This window comes from Oncorhynchus mykiss, chromosome 3, assembly GCF_057628025.1.
Source record: "Oncorhynchus mykiss isolate SJ-2025 chromosome 3, ASM5762802v1, whole genome shotgun sequence".
In the NCBI taxonomy this organism is placed as follows: domain Eukaryota; kingdom Metazoa; phylum Chordata; class Actinopteri; order Salmoniformes; family Salmonidae; genus Oncorhynchus; species Oncorhynchus mykiss.
In genome coordinates this window covers 23,440,886-23,462,022 of record NC_143024.1, presented here as the reverse complement: position 1 = coordinate 23,462,022, position 21,137 = coordinate 23,440,886, and the positions used below count along the sequence as shown (strand labels likewise).

At 43.9% G+C, this 21,137-nt stretch overlaps 1 protein-coding gene across 9 annotated transcripts; it reads right to left on the bottom strand.

Moving 5' to 3' along the window:
• Nucleotides 1–2,390: 2,390 nt before the first annotated feature.
• On the bottom strand, nucleotides 2,391–20,841 carry LOC110509740 (DNA-binding death effector domain-containing protein 2). 9 transcript variants are annotated; one of them, XR_005040957.2, is made up of 10 exons: nucleotides 20,745–20,841; nucleotides 18,374–19,286; nucleotides 18,005–18,135; nucleotides 17,742–17,869; nucleotides 14,454–14,992; nucleotides 14,161–14,289; nucleotides 13,880–14,026; nucleotides 4,768–5,155; nucleotides 4,444–4,556; nucleotides 2,391–4,328 (listed from the first exon to the last, which is right to left on the bottom strand). XR_005040957.2 is itself a non-coding variant. In XM_036969291.2 (9 exons), exons 5-9 carry the CDS (start codon nucleotides 14,938–14,940, stop codon nucleotides 4,322–4,324), a joined length of 1,158 nt encoding a protein of 385 aa, XP_036825186.1. In that variant the 5' UTR covers nucleotides 14,941–14,992; nucleotides 17,742–17,869; nucleotides 18,005–18,135; nucleotides 18,374–19,286; nucleotides 20,745–20,841; the 3' UTR covers nucleotides 2,391–4,321. The 9 variants fall into 9 exon arrangements, 6 of the variants coding, with proteins under 6 accessions (XP_036825186.1, XP_090081735.1, XP_090081739.1 ...); XR_005040960.2 differs by having other exon boundaries at nucleotides 18,036–18,135; nucleotides 20,745–20,829; XM_036969291.2 differs by lacking the exon at nucleotides 4,444–4,556.
• Between the last annotated feature and the right edge of the window lie 296 nt (nucleotides 20,842–21,137).

Here is a 21,137-nt window from a genome sequence, read left to right as displayed (position 1 = left end):
TATTTGGCCTGGTGTTTCAAGTTATTGTCCTACTGAAAGGTGAATTTGTCTCACAGTGTCTGTTGGAAAGCAGACCGAACCAGGTTTTCCTCTCTCATTTTGCATGTGCTTCGCTCTATTCAGTTTATTTTTATAAGTAAAACTTGCTAGCTCTTTCTGATGAAAAGCATACCCATAAAATGATGCAGCCACCACCATGCTTGAAAATATGATAAATGCTACTCTGTGATGTGTTGGATTTGCCCCAAACATAACACTTTCTGTTCAGGACAAAGTTAATTTTGTTGCCATTTTTACTTTAGTCCCTTATTGCAAACAGGATGCATGTTTTGGAATATTTGTATTCTGTACAGGCTTCCTTCTTTACACTCTGTAATTTAGGTTAGTATTGTGAAGCAACTACAATGTTGTTGAGCAATTCCCAGTTCTCCTATCACAGCAATTAAACTCTGTAACTGTTTTAATGTCACCATTGGCCTCATGGTGAAATCCCTGAGCAGTTTCCTTCCTCTCTGGCAACTGAGTTAGGAAGGACACGTATCTTTGTAGTGACTGGGTGTATTGATACACCGTCCAAAGTGTAATTACAGTGCCTTGCGAAAGTATTCGGCCCCCTTGAACTTTGCGACCTTTTGCCACATTTCAGGCTTCAAACATAAAGATATAAAACTGTATTTTTTTGTGAAGAATCAACAACAAGTGGGACACAATCATGAAGTGGAACGACATTTATTGAATATTTCAAACTTTTTTAACAAATCAAAAACTGAAAAATTGGGCGTGCAAAATTATTCAGCCCCCTTAAGTTAATAATTTGTAGCGTCACCTTTTGCTGCAATTAAAGCTGTAAGTCGCTTGGGGTATGTCTCTATCAGTTTTGCACATCGAGAGACTGACATTTTTTCCATTCCTCCTTGCAAAACAGCTCGAGCTCAGTGAGGTTGGATGGAGAGCATTGGTGAACAGCAGTTTTCAGTTCTTTCCACAGATTCTCAATTGGATTCAGGTCTGGACTTTGACTTGGCCATTCTAACACCTGGATATGTTTATTTTTGAACCATTCCATTGTAGATTTTGCTTTATGTTTTGGATCATTGTCTTGTTGGAAGACAAATCTCCGTCCCAGTCTCAGGTCTTTTGCAGACTCCATCAGGTTTTCTTCCAGAATGGTCCTGTATTTGGCTCCATCCATCTTCCCATCAATTTTAACCATCTTCCCTGTCCCTGCTGAAGAAAAGCAGGCCCAAACCATGATGCTGCCACCACCATGTTTGACAGTGGGGATGGTGTGTTCAGGGTGTTGCTTTTACGCCAAACATAACGTTTTGCATTGTTGCCAAAAAGTTCAATTTTGGTTTCATCTGACCAGAGCACCTTCTTCCACATGTTTGGTGTGTCTCCCAGGTGGCTTGTGGCAAACTTTAAAACAACACTTTTTATGGATATCTTTAAGAAATGGCTTTCTTCTTGCCACTCTTCCATAAAGGCCAGATTTGTGCAATATACGACTTGATTGTTGTCCTATGGACAGAGTCTCCCACCTCAGCTGTAATCTCTGCAGTTCATCCAGAATGATCATGGGCCTCTTGGCTGCATCTCTGATCAGTCTTCTCCTTGTATGAGCTGAAAGTTTAGAGGGACGGCCAGGTCTTGGTCTTAGATTTGCAGTGGTCTGATACTCCTTCCATTTCAATATTATCGCTTGCACAGTGCTCCTTGGGATGTTTAAAGCTTGGGAAATGTTTTTGTATCCAAATCCGGCTTTAAACTTCTTCACAACAGTATCTCGGACCTGCCTGGTGTGTTCCTTGTTCTTCATGATGCTCTCTGCGCTTTTAACGGACCTCTGAGACTATCACAGTGCAGGTGCATTTATACGGAGACTTGATTACACACAGGTGGATTGTATTTATCATCATTAGTCATTTAGGTCAACATTGGATCATTCAGAGATCCTCACTGAACTTCTGGAGAGAGTTTGCTGCACTGAAAGTAAAGGGGCTGAATAATTTTGCACGCCCAATTTTTCAGTTTTTGATTTGTTAAAAAAGTTTGAAATATTCAATAAATGTCGTTCCACTTCATGATTGTGTCCCACTTGTTGTTGATTCTTCACAAAAAAATACAGTTTTATATCTTTATGTTTGAAGCCTGAAATGTGACAAAAGGTCGCAAAGTTCAAGGGGGCCGAATACTTTCGCAAGGCACTGTAATAACTTCATCATGCTCAAAGGGATATTCAATGTCTGCCTTTTATTTTAACCCATCTACCAATTGGAAAACCTCCCTGGTCTTTGTGGTTGATCTCTGCTCGACTGAGGAACCTCACAGATAATTGTGTGTGTGTGGTGCAGAGATGAGGTAGTCATTCAAAAGTCATGTTAAACATGTTCAATTGCATAATTATTTTTTATTGTTTAACTCCTGAACTCTGCCATAATAAAAGGGGTTGATTACTTATGGACAAGACATTTCCGCTTTTAATTTTTAATACATTTGTAAAAACATTATCCCACTTTGACATTATGGGGTATTGTGTGTAGGCCAGTGACACATCTCAATTTAATACATGTAAAATTCAGGTTGTAACAACAAAATATGGAAAAAGTCAAGGGGTGTGAATATGTTCTGAAGGCATGGGTACATCATAGACGCAATAAACTTTTGATAAATCATTTATTTTATTTGAAATAATTCCAACTTTCCACTAATATATTAAACTAATATACAGCACTTTTGCAGTGCCTAAATAAAAATATCCAGATACTTAAACAAAAGTTCACCCTAAATTAATGAACTAGAACACACAGTATTTTTTATATTTTCTCTTATGGACAATACAAAGCTACACTAACGAATCCATATACCAAAACACGGAAAAAGCAAAACACTACTAAGGTTTTCCTGAGTGCCTCCCTAGTCCTCCATCTCTGGTCCCATAGGGCTGTGTGAACCAGACACAGTGCTGTAGCAGACCAGGCAGCCTGGTTGTATCAGGGTACTTATCCTCCAGAGGATGAGGCGGCTGTCCAGGAGCTGAAAGGCGGGATGGAAGTGGGGATCCTTCTCCCTCTTCCTCTCTTTCCCCTTCTCCTACCTCTCCCCTTTTCCCCCTTACTCCTTCTCCTCCCATGGTGGTGGTGGAGTGACAGAGGGGGTTATTGATCCCACTCAGAGGAGTTCAGGCATTAGTTCCACCAGGGTGACTAGACTAGAGACAGACAGCGCTCTGTGAGCCACTAGTGGGGCCTACAAGTCAGGGCTGAGTGGAACTAGGATGTATCCTTCTGATTTTGATCTCCTCCACATCAGTTTTATTGACTGAAGCACTGTCTTGTGCTTCAGTTCCAATGGGAAAGGCAGTGGCCTTGCCTTGCTGGAAGCCGGGGTGAGCACAGCCCAGTGTGTTATCCCAGCTGCTGTTCAACAACTTGTGGTGATGAGTTCTCCATGGTTGGCTGAGGATGAGAGGTAATCACTCCAATCATCTGAGATGAGATGGCCACTGACCACAGCTATCAGGCCCTGGGTTAGCATGGCAGTGATTGGACTACCAGTGGCTTGTGATCATGATGTGTGTGTGTGGACGAGTTCTCGAAGGACCAGCGATTTGTCCACTACACTGTCCTCAGGTAGTCTTCACTTCGCCATCTATTTCAAATTCTCTCCCAAAAGGTCAAAACATAATCTTTAGTAATTTCCCCATCATCTCTCCCTCTGTGTCTGAGAGCTGCAGTCTCGCTCATCTTTTCAAAATCATACATTTCAATGGAAACGCAAACTAATATTTAGGCGGGTGAAGTTCGCCTTGCAGGGCATCTCACACGCTCCTCAAACATAACCAGAGATGCTCAGCATTAGCGCAGAGTCTAGTTGGTGGCTGTCACTGTTAGCAAGAAATGTCTCTTGGCTTTAATGAGTCTTACAGGCAGCGCTGATGGTTCATCGTGTAGATGATTTTACAGAGCGTGTATGTTAGATACAGTGGTAGTTTGTGTGTGTTACAGCGGAAGTTTAGTTTCTCTGTGTGTGTGTGTGTGTGTGTGTGTGTCTCAGAGGCAGTCTCTTCCTCAGTGCCGTGAGGGCATCTAGGCTCAGTGCAACTTGTGTTATCAATTCCAAACAGAACAGTGTGTCAAGTCTTTTAGTCCAGTTTGCCTTCACTTCAAGTTTGGCTGTTTTCCCTGGGGACTATTCATTCCCCTGACCTAGGAGTGGCTGTATCCTCTATTCTCAGCATGAGAAACTTAAAAAGGAGAGAAAAAATAAAAAATGTTCCTCTTCATATTTTATTCTCCTTTTCATTCCTCTATCCTTGGGCTCATGACCTGCAGAGGGAGCATAGTGGAGGACGGTGGTTAGAATTACAACTATTATTCATTGTCTCTGAGGATTCTAGAACTGTTGTGTGAACTGACGTGAGCCGGAAATGATTAACACAACCTCGCACAGCTGCCTGTCTGTCTGTCAGAGCCGAACGTCCATAACCAGCTTTCTCAGGTTGGGTCTAGGGAGTATGACAACGTGAGACCAGGTAGTGTATATGGCTCTGATGCCTGTGGGCAAAGTTTGCCATCTAGTGGTTATTGGTGGCATTACATAGCTATTCCAATTCATGACCACCAGTCAAGTCCACATCTATGACCCCCACCCCCTGTAGCGGTCACCATGGCCCCAATACATACCACAGTGTAGATAAGTACTTTAATCAACCAGCTTACTAACACAGTATAACAGAACCAGAATGGAGAGAGCAGTGAGGCTCACCTGTCTCGTCCCCAGCAGCCGGCCTGTTGTTCCTGTGCATCCAGCAGCAGTCTGCGACCCTCCTCGTAGTCATCCTGGTCCACACTGATCAGCAGCCGGACCCCCTCTCTCCCCGCCGCCCTCCGCAGAGAGTCTGTGATGAACACCCCCTTCAGGGCCTCTAGCAGCGCTCCACTCAGATAGTCCCCCCAGAAGGCCTCCAGGTTGTCCAGCTCAGAGAACTTGATGTCGCAGATGATGGAGCCCAGGTCGCGGGCGCGCAGCACGGAGGTGGCACGACTGAACAGCTCAAACTGCCGCTCCAGGGGCTGCTGCTTGTCCGAGGAGACGCCGCCGCGCAGAGCCGACTCATGCTCCCAGTATTCTGCTCGCACACGCAGACGAATGTCTGCAAGGAGGGGGAGGGTGAGGAGATGGAGGGAGGTAGGGGAAGAGTGAAGGCAGGAAAGGAGAGAGAGAGGGGAGGAATGGGTAGAAGAGGGAGGGAGAGTGGTGGAGGGGAAGGTATAGGGGAGGAGAGAAGAGGAGGGGTAGATGTAGAGGAGGGACAGGAGAGGTGATTTTTAGGGTGCAAAGAGGTCAGACATATTCAAAAAGGGACAGAGGGAAATGGTAGAAGCAGGAGATTGAGCGGGGTGAGATATATCATGTACACGTGAGAGTGAAAATCAAATATGAGAAGGAGGGTGGGATCAGAGTCAGAACAAAAGGAAGAGAGAGACAAAAACACAAAAGAAAATGATAAGAAAACTTTTCAAATAAAGCCGTAATCACAGAATATTATCTGAACATTTGTCAAGAACAGGCTATGTGAGGGTTGATAGACAAGTGCCAAAGTAAAGAATATTTAAGGGGAGCATACTACATTCAACAGGACTGTATCTGACATTAAACTAGTGATTTTAGTAGGATACCACATAGAAATACTTACTGGTATTATATTTTCTTAACTCTTCTTGAACTGCACTGTTGGTTACGGTTTTGTAAGTAAGCATTTCATGGTAAAGTCTACACTTGTTGTATTTGGTACATGTGACACATAAAGCTTGATTTGGTGTAGGACACTGCTGTGTTATTAACTACAGTTGATAACAAAAGTCTGTCTTTAAGAGTGATACAGGTGAGGCAGAACTGAAGACAGAGGTGAATGTAATACCAATCAGGCCGTCCGTCTACCATCACTAACCTGACAGTGGGAACAAATATGACCTGTTCGGGTCCAGAAGAGCATCACTCAGGATTTACTGTATGACTAAACAGATCTATTTTTCACAACACCCACTACCAAAAGCTGTTGTTGTAGTACTGAAATCAGAGGATGGATAACAAGCATATTCATCAGGGAAGAACACCACCACACCACTCTGTACAGTTCTAATAGTCCACCCCCATCATTATTCACCCAGGAGATTTCAGCCAGGCACTGTAATCTACACAAAACCTCTACACGCTGAAAGCTAGAGCTATAACTATGTAATCCATTTCTCTGAGCAATTACAAAGCTTGTTACACTGTACTTACAGTAATAATGAGTTATAGGTGGCACAAAACAGGCATAAATAAAATGCTACTTGTTGTGAGGGTTGTAGGATTTTGTTAGGTCACTCTAACACTGTAAACAGCCCTTGGGATAGCAACCTTTCAGTGACATGTTTTTGTCCTGTTTCAGCAACAGGATAATTAGCGGTCATGTAGCAACAGCACAGTGAGAAGGGTCAGGAGATACATACTGTACTGAGCAAAGGCAAGCAGACCTCTGTCTCATCCTCCTCTACTGCCATTATTCACCAAGCGCCCAGCAGAACCAGCATCCTTCCGACTTTGCTGCAACAAAAAATCCAAACCTTCCCAGTCCCACACTACCCCACCAGAGATGTAAATAGATTGGCAAACTTTGTTTGTGACTACTTTCACGGAAACATGTTAGCACCAAACATTCCAAGAAAACAATTATTCAAATTAGAATATTCTTGTCAAAGAATGTTTGTTGTCAACATGGAGGATAGTTTGTCAAATGGTGTATCTGGATTTACCCCACCCACCTTGCCCTCCCCAACTTCATGTAACAGAAAATGGAGGAACGATAAAGAGAAGAACTGGATTTAAAAAGAGAGAGAGAAGGAATATGAAACGGAAAGGGCAGAAAGGAGGGGGGGACCAGAGGTCCAAAAACTCACATTGAAAATTAGACCACAGTCTTATCTCTCAAAACACCTGTGGATGTGAATAAGAGGGAAAGCTATGTGTAGTACCATACACAGGGAACCGGGTACCTACACATACCTTGGTCTCTGAAGACACCGAGACAGGTTGGGGTAAAGGAGAAACTGACAAATGGTTGCTTCCTCTAAAGAGGACACAAGAAATAGAACCAGACAATTTAAAGTGGAATGTTGTACCAAATGAACCAGGGACATGACTGTGCCTTAGAATATGTGATTCATTTGAGTTCTTTGTCTCCATCCACATTATTGTTCAGACCCAAGGGGGACAGCCCCTGGAGGGGGCAGCTTTGGAAAATGCCAACATTAGAAATGCAAATGTTGAATTGATTATGAATTTCTTAACATTTGTAAGAGAGAAAACCAAACACTGGTTCCTTCTTTCTTTGCTTTATAAGGTTGCAATGAGGAGGCAATACAAACACGTACTACTTGGACCATCGGGGAGGTTAGACATCCTCAGGTTAGACAGATCTCCTACATGTACTGCCAACATTGAAAACATGCTCTGATTTATCAAAAATCTATCTTAAGATTAACTGCAAGTAGATTTGTAGATAGCTAAAATATGTGTTATATCACATCAGGCCAAATATGATAATCATGATCATATTTCATGAAGGTCAACTGTTAGTTTGCACACAAAGAAATCGGATACAGAAGGTGTTTGGAATTATTATTTTTTCTTCCAGGAGGCAAAGTTATGGTACAAGGAACATTTCTGTCTCTATTGATACAGCAGCTCTTAGGACATTTGTCAATGAGGTTGATAGAGAACAGTAAGACTCATACAGTCCCGAAAATAAGACTAAATGCACACAGCCCCATAATCTGACATGTTGTGAAAAATAATTGAAGAGTTGCCTTCTCTCATCACTACTCCAATGTCTCACCAACATCTCCACATTGTTACTCTGGGGAGATGTTTCTGCATGTAAAATCATGGACCATTTCAGGAAATACATTGTCAATTTGGGGGCATTTCGTATCAGAAAATACATGGTTTGTCCCTAAGGCAGTGTTTCCAAACTCGATCCAGGGGACCCTAAGGGGTGCACGTTTTGGTTTTTGACCAAGCACTATACAGCTGATACAAATAATCAAAACTGGATGATTAGCTGATTATTTGAGTCAGCTGTGTAGCACTAGGGCAAAAACCTAAATGTGCACCCAGGGGGGGCCCCAGGACCCAGTTTGGGAAACCCTGCTCTAGGGGATACATTTATCTCTCCCTGCCAGCAGGGTGTCAAATCAGCTAAAACAGGATGTGCAGCTAACAAGGCACAGTACTGCTCTGAGAGGAAACTGAAAGTCAGCTTCAAGCTAATAACATCTGAAAGTTACCAGGACTACATAATACCCCTGTCAATTGTCGATATGGTAAAACATGTCAGATAAATAATAAACTGAGTAAAACTAACAATTGTGCACTTTTGCAATGTACAAGTCTAGCGACATGGGTCATATACTGTGTGGGGACTGTGACGTCAACACCTACTACACAATGTCCCCATACTTCTAAATGACTGCTCCTTCCTACCTACTTGTGAAAAATGGACTTGCTGAGAGCACCAGGAAAGGAAGGCCCTTAAAAACAATGGGAACATAGTGATTTTGTTAAGGTTACAGAGTCCTTTACACTTCATCAGAGACAGATAGATCCATTTAGACAGAACATTAGGAGGCACAACTTTCATTTTCTCCCTTTAAAACAAGGAGTTGGTTAGATTCTCCATTCACCCCACAGAAAAGTACCCATTTACGAGGAGTCACTTGGTGCGAAGAGCTTCAACTCTTTATCGATCCGTTTTTCTGCTGAACGACAGACCAAGAGAGGGAGGGAGGGAGAGAGGGAGGGGTAGAGAGAGACAGGTAGAGAGACCTCTCTCTATTCCCCTTTGACCAAAGCTCTCTTTTTTTGGTTTGTGTGGTTTGAGCGTTTAGTGTTCGTTCTCTCCCTCTCAGTGTGTGTGAGAGGATGTTTTTTCCTGACACACGAGTCGGTCTGTTTTGAACTGCGAACATAGAGAAAGGAGAGAAAGAGAGAGAAAGAGACAAGCACAGTTGGATTGGATATCTGTCAATTTGGTTGTTTCTCAAGATCAAGCAGGCAAGCTTAACACTGGTTCAAAGGCAATCACTTGGAGTTTGAATTGTTTTTGATGTCTCCAAGTCCACTGTTTAACATTACGGTTTAGGTGGACAGTTTTACGTCGATTCTAATCGTAGGTTACAGTTTGGTATAAGAAATTGTAACCACAAATAACTGAAATACTGTAACTGAAACGCTTGAACTGAGAAAAGGAACTGATTATGTGAAAACAAACTGACTGGTAAGATAGTAGAGGTAGTAATGGGTTTGGTCTGAATGCTGTGAGGCAGCATTGGACTGGACTGCCCCATCTATCTCTGCTCCCCACACTGGGAGCTCATTCAGGGGTCAGAGATACAGCATGCGGTTACACAGCCCTTAACACAACACTGTTGGGTCATTTTCCTCAGAACTGCTCGAGCAAAGGTTCCAGAGAAGCTGTCGGCGGCCATGTTATGTTCATATAAAGATAGAATTCGAGTTCAGACTGACAAGAGGACTGAGATCAATGGATCTCTGAGACCAGTTTGAAATTTTTTTAATTGAGATTCCAGAATGGGTTTAGTCTCTTTTTGTTTTAGTAAACCAGAATCAGTTGGGTTGTTTGAATTCTGAGAAAGGTATTTGTGATCACTGACCAGAGGTATCTACTGAAGTTGATGCCACAAGAACCACTGGGACTCAGTTAAAAGGCTCCATTTTGATGGCTGCTTTAGAAGAGTAGTTTACCCCAAAACTAAAGTTAATCAGATGTTTTCAATATGCATGTAGTGGGATATACACCAGACTAGACAGTGTGGAATATGCACTCAGTTATCACTTTTGAGGAAAACATCTGTCAAACTTTAGCTTTGAAGTGAACTACCCCTTTAAAAAAAATGTTTTCAGGTCAGTTTGAGCTTTGAGTCATTTGGAGAGTCCGAGCATGGTATTCAGAAGAGGGGTCAGGTTCAAGGTCGCATTACGGTGATTAAGAAACTTCTGGAATATTCTACACATATTTCCAAGGACTCTTTGGTCAGTTCTGTGAAACACTGAGGCCAACACCCCTCTTTAGAGTAATAGACAAATCATGGAACATTCCAGAACACTTTGTGGGGAGCATTCTGTTTTTTCTGAATGGGGTAAGGAGGAACAGGATAGCTAGAATAATACACAGGCATTGAACACAGAGCAGAGTGGCAGCCCCCCCTCGTTCTGAGGGGGAGGGCCTCTTTACCTTGGGCATCGGGCCAGACTGACGAGAGAGAGAGCGACTGAGGTGAGCACACACTGCAGATCGTACGGACAGAGTGAAAGGCCAGACCAGACTTTTTTTTTTGTCCAGCCTTTCTCTCCGCTCTCTAGGTCCACTCTCTAGGTTACTCGATCTGAGTCACAATCCTGAGTCAACCTGGTGGGGATCAAATGCGGAGTCAAGACAGCAACATGTTCAGAGGCAAAGCAACAACACTGTGTATGGTACATGGCTGGGACTGTGAGGGCAAGGCTACTGCAGAGGGCAAGGGGCAGGTATCCCTCGGTAGATTGATCACTGGGCACTTAGTGCAGTTGATTTAGAGAAGGCTGTTCTGATCGACGGGGACAAAATGGCACATTTGAAAGGGTTGCAGTGTTATGTTGGAGCACTACGAAGCCAGTGGAAAATCATAAGCATCTTTGTCTCCCTGAAGAAGAGACTTCATGGATTGTGAAAAGTTGTTGAAATCAGATCATGTTGATAAATAAGCAGTATCGTTCATTAGTACGTGTCAGGCTGTGGGAGCGGCTGTGTCTGGGATAGCCATAGTACGAGGGGTTAGTTGGCTGTCAGGTAGGCTAGATACAGCAACAGAACTGGAAGGGCTAAGGGCCTGTTGACCTGGGCCCGGTTTCCTGATAGCGATTGAACTTAGGCTTACGAGTGTTTTAACGATGCATCTTTCCTATAACGGCCAAAGATGTAACATGTTTCCAAAAACACCGCACAGAGAGAACGTTCGTGTGTCGTTGAGGCTTGTGTCCATACTGATAGTATTGAAAGAAAGGCAACGCTGCTCTCGGATCAGCTTTCTCCATTCAAATCTTAACTTAACATTAGGGGCGGCAGGTAGCCTAGTGGTTAGAGCGTTGGGCCAGTAACTGAAAGGTTGCTGGATCGAATCCCAGAGATGACAAATGACAAGGTAAAAATCTGTCGTTCTGCCCCTGAACAAGGCCGTCATTGTAAATAAGAATTTGTTCTTAACTGACTTGCCTGGTTATATAAAACATGTGATAATCAAGATTTGGCACATCATTGCACATATTAGGCATGAAATATATACAGACAAGTAGCAAAATAGAACTCCATAAATGATTGTGATGATAAATTTATATTTACACCAAGCTGCTTGTTTGTATCAATTGCAAAGACATTGTCAATTTTGTATTTGTTGTCCACTTTGTTGGGAAGTTTTCAGCGGTCACAGATGCGGATGCAAAGTGTGATTCTATGTTTAGCGGAGCTCTTCTGTGTGTAAAGTGACGCGGGAGGGCAAAAAAAAGCATCTAACGACCCACTTAGCGGTTCTGAGAGTGGTCTGAGACAGGCGTTAGATTACAAGTGTAACGTTAATAACAAAGGTTTTGGGAAACAGCTCTGAGATTTAATAATGGTTTAACAAAGGTTCTAACAAACTTAGCTTTAAGATGCTTTTGGGAAACCGGACCCTGGTCTGGGAAGATGTCAGCAAGTGAGAGGCTATCAATTCAACTTATGTTCAGTACACATTCAGAAATTCAGTGGGACTTTCTCTAAAATTTGTTAGGGATAGGATAAGACAGACAGTACTACCAACATAAGAGACAGGAGACCTACCAGGCAGGGTTCTTAAGAACAGGAGCTGAAAAAAACTGGGTAAGTGAGAGAGAGGGAGATATGTCGGGGGTGATGAAAAGAGAAGAAAAATGGAGAAAGGGATAGCACAAGCAGTAGTTATGTAGCCCGGGTACCAGTCGGTTTGAGATATCATTCCACTCCTTGTCATGCAAAATGAGTGACAAGCAGTGGCATGATCACACAAGCAGATCTGGGACCAGGCTAGTAGTTATGCTATATGAAGAAGAAAGACAAGCTCGGCTGACAAGTGTATAGCAGACGTATAAGTGAAAGACAGGTGATTTACTGTCTTCTACACTCTAACTGTCCTTCCCCTGGGCCTCAGTCTGGACCACAGGCTAGTTATTACGAGGCAGCATTCCAACCATGTGTGGCAGCTATAGTATGTAGGTCGAAATCATACATTTTTCCCACAAGTATTGTCACAAAAGAGCAAGGCAGCTCTCACATTATTTTGGTCTGCACAGAACAGACTAAATTGTTCCGTTTAAGGAGCTTGTGGGTTGATGCCGAAATGTCCCATTGAAACATAACACGCTTGTGAATCTAAGGTTGAATGCCACATTGAAATGCCATGTCCTACTACTACACTAAGCCTGCTGTGCTGTGTGGAGCTCAGACAGAAACGCTGACTCACACTTCTGTGCTGTGTGGAGCTCAGACAGAAACACTGACTCACACTTCTGTGCTGTGTGGAGCTCAGACAGAAACGCTGACTCACACTTCTGTGCTGTGTGGAGCTCAGACAGAAACGCTGACTCACAATGCTGTGCTGTGCGGAGCTCAGACAGAAACGCTGACTCACAATGCTGTGCGGAGCTCAGACAGAAACGCTGACTCACAATGCTGTGCTGTGCGGAGCTCAGACAGAAACTCTGACTCACACTGCTGTGCATTGGGTGTGTGAATTCCTCTCAGGGTGCATCTCAATAGTCTAAAGAGGCTTCCTTCCATTGTTTCCTCCCCATTATCTGAATGGCCAGGATAGGTAAAGGGCAAGTATTAAGGCTGGATGCTTATTTAGTTTGAGACACTAGTGGGTAATGGTGAAGGCAATGGCTGACATAGGCATAGTATATTTAATAGATGGGAGTTGTAGGCAAGCCAACCCAATTCCCCTCTGTGCTACGGTCATCACAAATTAACAGACCAGATAGATTTAATTTAATTCAGTTTCTGGTTATTTTTGTTAGTGTAGCAGGGGGCACACAATCAAAGACCCCGGGAGTGTGTAAAACGCTGTCTGAAACCCTGGTGATAATGTTTGAGTGTGAGACAGTTTGACCACCACAGAGAGCATATGATGACCAGGTTGAGGGGTTAAGTCAGGTCAAACACAGCCAGTCAGTATGGGTTGTATTTACTGATGAGCGGTCACTCATTCACACATGCTCTGCTCTCACAGTATTGTTACAGCACAGCCCACTCAGTCCAACATGCCTGCAGGATAGTATTGATCTCCCAGGAGGCCCATGCAAACCATTCTCAAACTAGCAAGGGTGGGACGGTCAACTTATGGTCAGGGTATAAGCTGAGCAGAGGGAGCAAACTGAAGCCGTTATCTTATGTGAGGACATGAACACGGCTCTGACTGACATGGATTCAAGGTTGCTTGATATGGACATTAAGTTTAAACTTACTGGTGAGACAAGGTGGTGACTGGGACATTCTGATATGGCAGAGATTTTTAGTATCATCACTGTTATTAAGGGCTGTTGGGGAGATGGTGCTTACAGCTTCTCATTAGAAGTGAGATAGAAAATGGATGTAAGCCAGAGAGAGAGAGAGACTCAGACACATGTATAATGGCAAGAGAGGAACCCAGAGAGAGTGTGGTGAATGAGCAAGTGGGTTAAAGAGAGAGATGGAAAGAAAATAGAGAAAGAGAAATGGAAGGGAAACTAGAGAGAAAGAGAAAGACATGGAGGCGGGTCTCACCGCAGGTCACTTTCTCAGGTATAGGTGGGGGAGGAGTTTCAGGGATTCCCGTTCTTCTCCTGTGGGAGGTGGGCTTGCTGGTCCAACGGCGGCCTTTACCCCTCTTCTTCCGTAGGGGGGCAGGCGTTGGCCTGGCAGAGTCAACACCTATTAGACAGACACAAAAAACAGTCAATCAGCAATGCTTAACTGGTGCAAATCCAGACAATTTCAGAAACAGTCACTGACATTTCTTAGAGACAAGTTCAGGCATGCACAGATTGTACCGGAGTGTAGCTTACCCCCCCTCCATTGCTGGGTGGCATGTTCGTCATGTGATTCTGTCTGTGCACAGGGGTCAGTCAGTCCAGATGTGCACACCTGTCTTTTGTCCTCTGTCCCATGGTCCACTCTGAAACGTTCTGGTGATACTGAGAGGTAGATTAAGGTCAGACACTGACACAGCAGAGTGTAGACAGACAGGCAGATAACACACAGCTGGGAGGAGTAGGCCTACAGGTGATTATGACAACACTGTCTCTATTACTGCATGTTGGCTTCCAGTTATGAACAGCACTCTGTTACAGTCCCTTACCTGTCCTCCTTTTCTTGCGGGACACCAAAGGCAGGAGGTCGTGTCGTGTCAGGACTCGCAGCAGCTGCAACAGGGGCTCCAGGTTACCCTCACTGAGGTACCCACGTCTCTCCAGCTCCAGCAGCAGTTCTAGCCCACTCTTGGGCTTGTGGCGAGCAGCGGTAGGGCAGGCCAAGGCAGGAACCTTGGGCTGTAACCGCCGCCAGGCCTCCAGGAGCACTGGGCTGGGGGAGACTCCTTTACTGGCCTCAGGGTCTTCCTCACCGGGCTCGCTGGTCCAGCCAGCTGGGTCCAAGGGGTGCCCTCCAGCCGGATAGGTCTCATCCAAGAGGAACGACAGCACCTCAACGTCTGTTTCAGTCAGTTGAGAACCGACAACTTCAAACATCTCGTGTAGAGAGAGCATCCCATAGTACGTCAGGCACTCAGTCTCATCCCAATACAGAGAGTCTCGGAGAGAGTACCTTGGACGACGCATGGTTGCCATTGTTAACAAGCTAGCTGGCTATCCTTTCCCAATGCACCTTGGCCAGACGTTTCTATGTGATAAGAATAAAGTTAATTAGACAATGTGAGTAGCAATGAAGTAATGACTCAAAATGTCAAACTAAACAACAGGAGGACTGGCTAGGTTTATCAGGTTATCAAATAACAAGCCAGATAGCAGCCACAACGCGAATTACGTTATTGACATGGACAGTTACAGGCTTGAAAATGCAAGCAACTGTCTAATAATAACCGAAGTGGAGGTGTGAACCACAAAGCTACTTCGTTTTCGTTGTAGCTACGTTGGAGAGCTCGAGATCTCGCCGAGCCACCATACCTTGCAAGTTCAAACTGTGTTGACAGTGCAACAAATTACGTTACGTAACAGACGTTCCACTGCTAGAAGAAAAAAAACTGCACTTTATATTTAGATTGAAAGCCCTTGAAAACGGTCCAAAATAGAGATGGTCCCTCATACATAGCTACATTTCTCGATTTGATAGTAAGCTAGATGGAAACATCAAAATAATTAGTTGCAGCTGGAAGAACCATTTGGGTTGCTAGATAGCTATCGTTAGCTACGAAATTATCGCTAGCTAGCAACGACAACAGCTGACTATACCATGAAGATGAATCAAGACGTTCAAATACATGTAAAGACTAAAGGCGGTAATTCATTGTCAATATAATATTGTTAATCGTTGCAACAAGCTAAATAATGTGTTATTTTGTGAAACTCGCCTTCGTTGTTCGAAGATGGTCAATGTTGTCAACACAGCTGGGGTGTATTCATTAGTCAGATTTGGTTCTAAAACGTGTTGTCTGTTGCAAAACGGAAACCGTTTGCTCTAGGAACCAAACGGAAGCAAACAGAAAAACTGGAACAGGAACGCAGCGGGGAGGGACCTGCTTAAATGTATCCAATAGAAACTCGTTTTCGTTGCAAAACGTTTTGCAACTGAATCCACTAATGAATACGCCTCGTCTCGCACGCAGAGTTGGCAGTCGAACAACAACAGGCAGTAACCAATCACTGCACTTACTTTTTTAAGACATGTTGGCAGTGATCTACCGCCATGATGAGGAGGACATCGAGAATTTATGTTTTATTGTATTTATTTTATTTATTTATCCTACCCTGCCTTTCTAAGGTCTTCGAAAGCCAACTTAACAAACAGATCACCAACCATTTAAAATCCCACCGTACCTTCTCAGCTATGCAATGTGGTTTCCGAGCTGGTCATGGGTGCACCTCAGCCACGCTCAAGGGCCTAAAAAATATCATAACTGCCATCGATAAGAGACAATACTGTGCAGCCGTATTCATCGACCTGGCCAAGGCTATCGACTCGGTCAATCACCACATTCTTATCGGCAGACTCAGCAGCCTTGGTTTCTCAAATGACTGCCTCGCCTGGTTCACCAACTACTTCTCAGATAGAGTTCAGTGTATCAAATCGGAGGGCCTGTTGTCCGGACCTCTGACAGTCTCTATGGGGGTGCCACAGGGTTCAATTCTCGGGGGTGACTCTTTTCTCTGTAAACATCAATGATGTCGCTCTTGCTGCTGGTGATTCTCTGCTCCACCTCTACCCAGACGACACCATTCTGTATACTTCTGGCCCTTCTTTGGACACTGTGTTAACTAACCTCCTAACTAACTAACCTGCCATACAACTCTCCTTCTGTGGCCTCCAACTGCTCTTAAATGCCAGTAAAACTAAATGCATGCTCTTCAACCGATCGCTGCCCGCACCTGCCCGCCCATCCAGCATCACTACTCTGGATGGTTCTGACTTAGAATATGTGGACAACTACAAATACCTAGGTGTCTGGTTAGATAATAAACACTCCTTCCAGACTCACATTAAGCATCTCCAATCCAAAATTAAATCTAGAATCGGCTTCCTATTTTGCAACAAAGCATCCTTCACTCATGCTGCCAAACATTCCCTCGTAAAACTGACTATCCCACCGATCCTTGACTTCTGCGATGTCATTTGTAACATAGCCTCCAACACTCTACTCAGCAAATTGGATGCAGTCTATTACAGTGCCATCCGTTTTGTCACCAAAGCCCACTATACTACCCACCACTACAACCTGTATGCTCTAGTTGGCTGGCCCTCGCTTCATACTCGCCATCAAACCCACTGGCTCCAGGTCATCTACAAGTCTCTGCTAGGTAAAGCCCCGCCTTATCTCAGCTCACTGGTCACCATAGCAGCACCCACCCATAGCACACGCTCCAGCAGGTATATTTCACTGGTCACCCCCCAAAGCCTATTCCTCTTTTGGCCACCTTTCCTTCCAGTTCTCTGCTGCCAATGACTGGAACGAATTGCAAAAATCACTAAAGCTGGGGACTCATATCTCCTTCACTAACTTTAAGCATCAGCTGTCAGAGCAGCTCACAGATCACCTGTAGATAGCCCATCCAACTACTTCATCCCCATATTGTATTTTTTTATTTATTTTTTGCTCCTTTGCACCCCAGGATCTCTACTTGCACATTCATCTTCTGCACATCTATCACTCCAGTGTTTAATTGCTAAATTGTAATTACTTCGCCACAATGGACTATTTATTGCCTTACCTCCCTAATTTGACCTAATTTGCACATTGTATATAGATTTTTTTCTATTGTGTCATTGACTGTACGTTTGTTTATGTGTAACTCTGCGTTGTTTGTGTCGCACTGCTTTGCTTTATCTTGGCCAGGTCGCAGTTGTAAATGACAACTTGTTCTCAACTGGCCTACCTGGTTAAATAAAGGTAAAATAAAAATATAAAAATTCTGACCGTATGAGCTCTCACAGATCCACCCAGACATGATGCTGCAGGTCTCTTCTCTCCAGCTCCGAGAAGGGTTGGTCTCTGAGGGTGGAGGCACACACTCTCTCCCCTCACACTCACAGCACTCTTTCTACCTGGGGGATTCCACAGAGATACACTGATTTTCTACACATCCAATGCCCATAATCTATGTGTATTATATCCTGTATTAATACTAGAGTAAAGATTGTCTTGGGGACCAACCACCTTGCTCCATAGATCAAACCCACCTCTGCGCATCTCCAATACAATGTCTCTCACCCGTTCCTCTGGACTAATGACCACCAGGTTTCCGCCCTGTTGAACACAGTTGACCCGACCGCTGCTTCAGTTCCTCCTCTCAGTGGAGAAGTAGTAACACCTGGAGAGAATCTTTCAGCCCTTAACACAAGGTGTGTGAGGCAATGATGTACACAAACACTTACACACGCGCACAGACACACACACACATAAGAACACATTCATGCACATTGCACACCCACATGCTCAAACATACAGAAACACACATGCACAAGAACATATCCATGCACATTGCACAAACACACAGTATATAGTGCATAGATATAGAAGAAGGACAGATAAATCAAGACACTGCTGACCTTGGGTGAGCTGGTCTCTGAGTGGACAGTGTCGGTCCACAGGCAGGAAGTTGACCAGCTCTGTAGGCATCTTCTGAAGGGGATCCCTATCCCTCACCGTGACAACAAAGTCTCTGTTCAAAATCGCCTCAGTTTCAGAGAAACTTATGAGATCTAACTGAAGTTAGTTTTTAGTCTCTGCGACCCTCACATGCTCTCACCTCAACTGGTCATAACGCTTTGATCACACCAACAGTGCGTTTGTGCAAAATGGTACGCAGCATCATCTGGATATGTTTGCAACAAAAGTTCAACATTTACCTTCTGCTACCATTTCTGTCGAACCGTCTAGGCATACAGTTTGATGCATGTATTGTATAAATCCACCGTATGCACCCCACAAAACGCACTACAACTGCCTCTACAATGCTGGAAGGCAAACACAGCATTCCATTGGAAATGAATGTACTTCTGGTGTACCAAAATGCAATGACGCGTTGGTGTGATCGAGGCGTTAAGCTGCACTGATGTTCAGGTGTTGTCTCTGTGACCGTTCCCTGGTTCATGTGAGATCTTTTATCTCTCTCTGTAGTTGTTTTTAGATGCTGTCAGGTCTATAGTTGTTTTGCAATTTGTTGTTTGATGTCAGTAGGCCTTCATACTCTCTTTCTAATTGGTTATGAGAAGCAGCAAGGTCTCTGTGTTGCCTCTCTGACTGGTACTTGGACGCGACAAGTTACATGTAGTCTCTCTCCAGTTGGTCCTTAACCACAGCCTTCATAGCTGTTAATTTTCTGTAGCTCAGCTTGAGTTGAAGTCAAAGCATAATTTTGGATCCAGATCTGGTTCTTGGCTGTGAGGACGGCGTCGTAGTTGTCCCTCAGAAGCTGAAATTGTGCCGCCAGTAAGGTGCAACTGATAGAAGCTGTGTAATCTGGTGAGATGGACACAAAGTGTGAGTGTTAACAATTAGTGTACAGCAGATTGTTTTAGTATATGCTGCCTTTAGTTATAGTGAGGCCCAGAGCCATGTATTTAGATATTCTAAATACATGGCTCTGGAATGGCCAAGGCCCATAAGGATGTGATGAAGAATATGCCTATTGTGTCCTCCTGTAGTCATAGACCTGAGATGGTTAGGATTGATAGCAGTATCTAGGGGCTTGAGGCGTCACTACAGACCCGGGTTCGATCGGGAATCCCATAGAGTGGCGCACAATTGCCCCAGTGTCGTCCGGGTTGGGAGAGGGTTTGACCGGGGGGGGCTTTACTTGGCTCATCGTGCTCTAGCAACTCCTTGTGGCGGGCTGGGCGCCTGTAGGCTGACTTCGGTCGTCAGTTGAACGGTGTTTCCTCCGACACATTGGTGCGGGTGGCTTCCGGGTTAAGCGGGCGGGTGTTATAAAGCCCGGTTTGGCAGGTCATGTTTCGGAGGATACATGACTCGACCTACGCCTCTCCTAGGCCAGTTGGGGAGTTGCAGCGAAGAGACAAGATCGCAATTGGATATCACGAAATTGGGGAGAAAAAGGGTGTACATTTAAAAAAAGGAATAATGCAGTATCCAGGGGCAACACAGACCTATTAAAAGAAGAAGCATTATACAGCTCATTGATTGAAAAAACAAGGTAGCCTAGCTGTTAAGCAGTTGGTCCAGTACCCCAAAAGGTTGCTGGTTTGAATCCTTGAGCCTGAAAGGTGGAAAAATATGCTGTTCTGCCCTTGAGAAGGGCAATTAACCCCCAACAACTGCTCCCCACTTACAAAAAATTATTGCAGTTTTGAAAGTGCAGTAACTGCAATTCACTGTGGTATTTTGGATGCAGAATGACTGTAGTTATACAGCACTCTAACTGCAATTACAGGCAACATTTCTGCAGTAAAAAAAAAAAAAAGCTGTTATTGTGGACGCAGTTTTTGCAGTATACCGCAATCTTTTTTTTCGTAAGGACCGGGTGTCGATGACGTGGATGTCGATTAAGGCAGCCCCTCGCACCTCTCTTATTCAGAGGGGTTGGGTTAAATGGGGAAGACACATTTCGGTTCAATGCATTCAAATGTGCAACTGTATGGGGTCAATTTCACGCCATATGTATTGAATTCAAAATAAAATAAATCGTGAACATGAAAAATTAAGTTGAGAATTTGACATTATATTTTCGAGGACGGGTGAAATCAAAAACCAAACAATTGAAAGCAAAATGTATAGAATTATTTTTTTAAATAAACATCAAAAGCAAAACCCAAAAACGTGTAAGCAAATCATTTTTAAGCGAGAGCAAAACTCTATGACAAATGATTAAAAAATATATATATATTTGAAAACGAATGAAAAAATCGTTTTCGGTTCAACTTTGCCAGCAACCAACCCTATTGAATCCATTTGGCCTACCTTTTGGTTACGCTACTCGTATATTTGCTTTCGATGTCTGTTTCTTTGCTTTCACTGCCAGTCTTTTCGATTGCGAGTTTTGGCATTATTTTTCCCTGAAGGGCGTGGTTTAGAGGGAGGCCTAGACAATGAGTCTCCATTGGTCCGCTAGTTTTGGAGCGACGGTTCGTTTTAACCTAATCAATGAACATGACAGACAGGCTTACCTGTTGGACAACTTTCGGTGTAGGTGTTTGGCGAACCAGTTACTACACCTACAATTTTTGGGGTTTTGCTTTCGATGTCTTATTTGTGTTTATAATTCTATACATTTAGCTTTCAATTGTTTGGTTTTTGATTTCAACATCCATTATTTCACCCGTCCTCAAAAATATAATGTTTACATTCTCAACT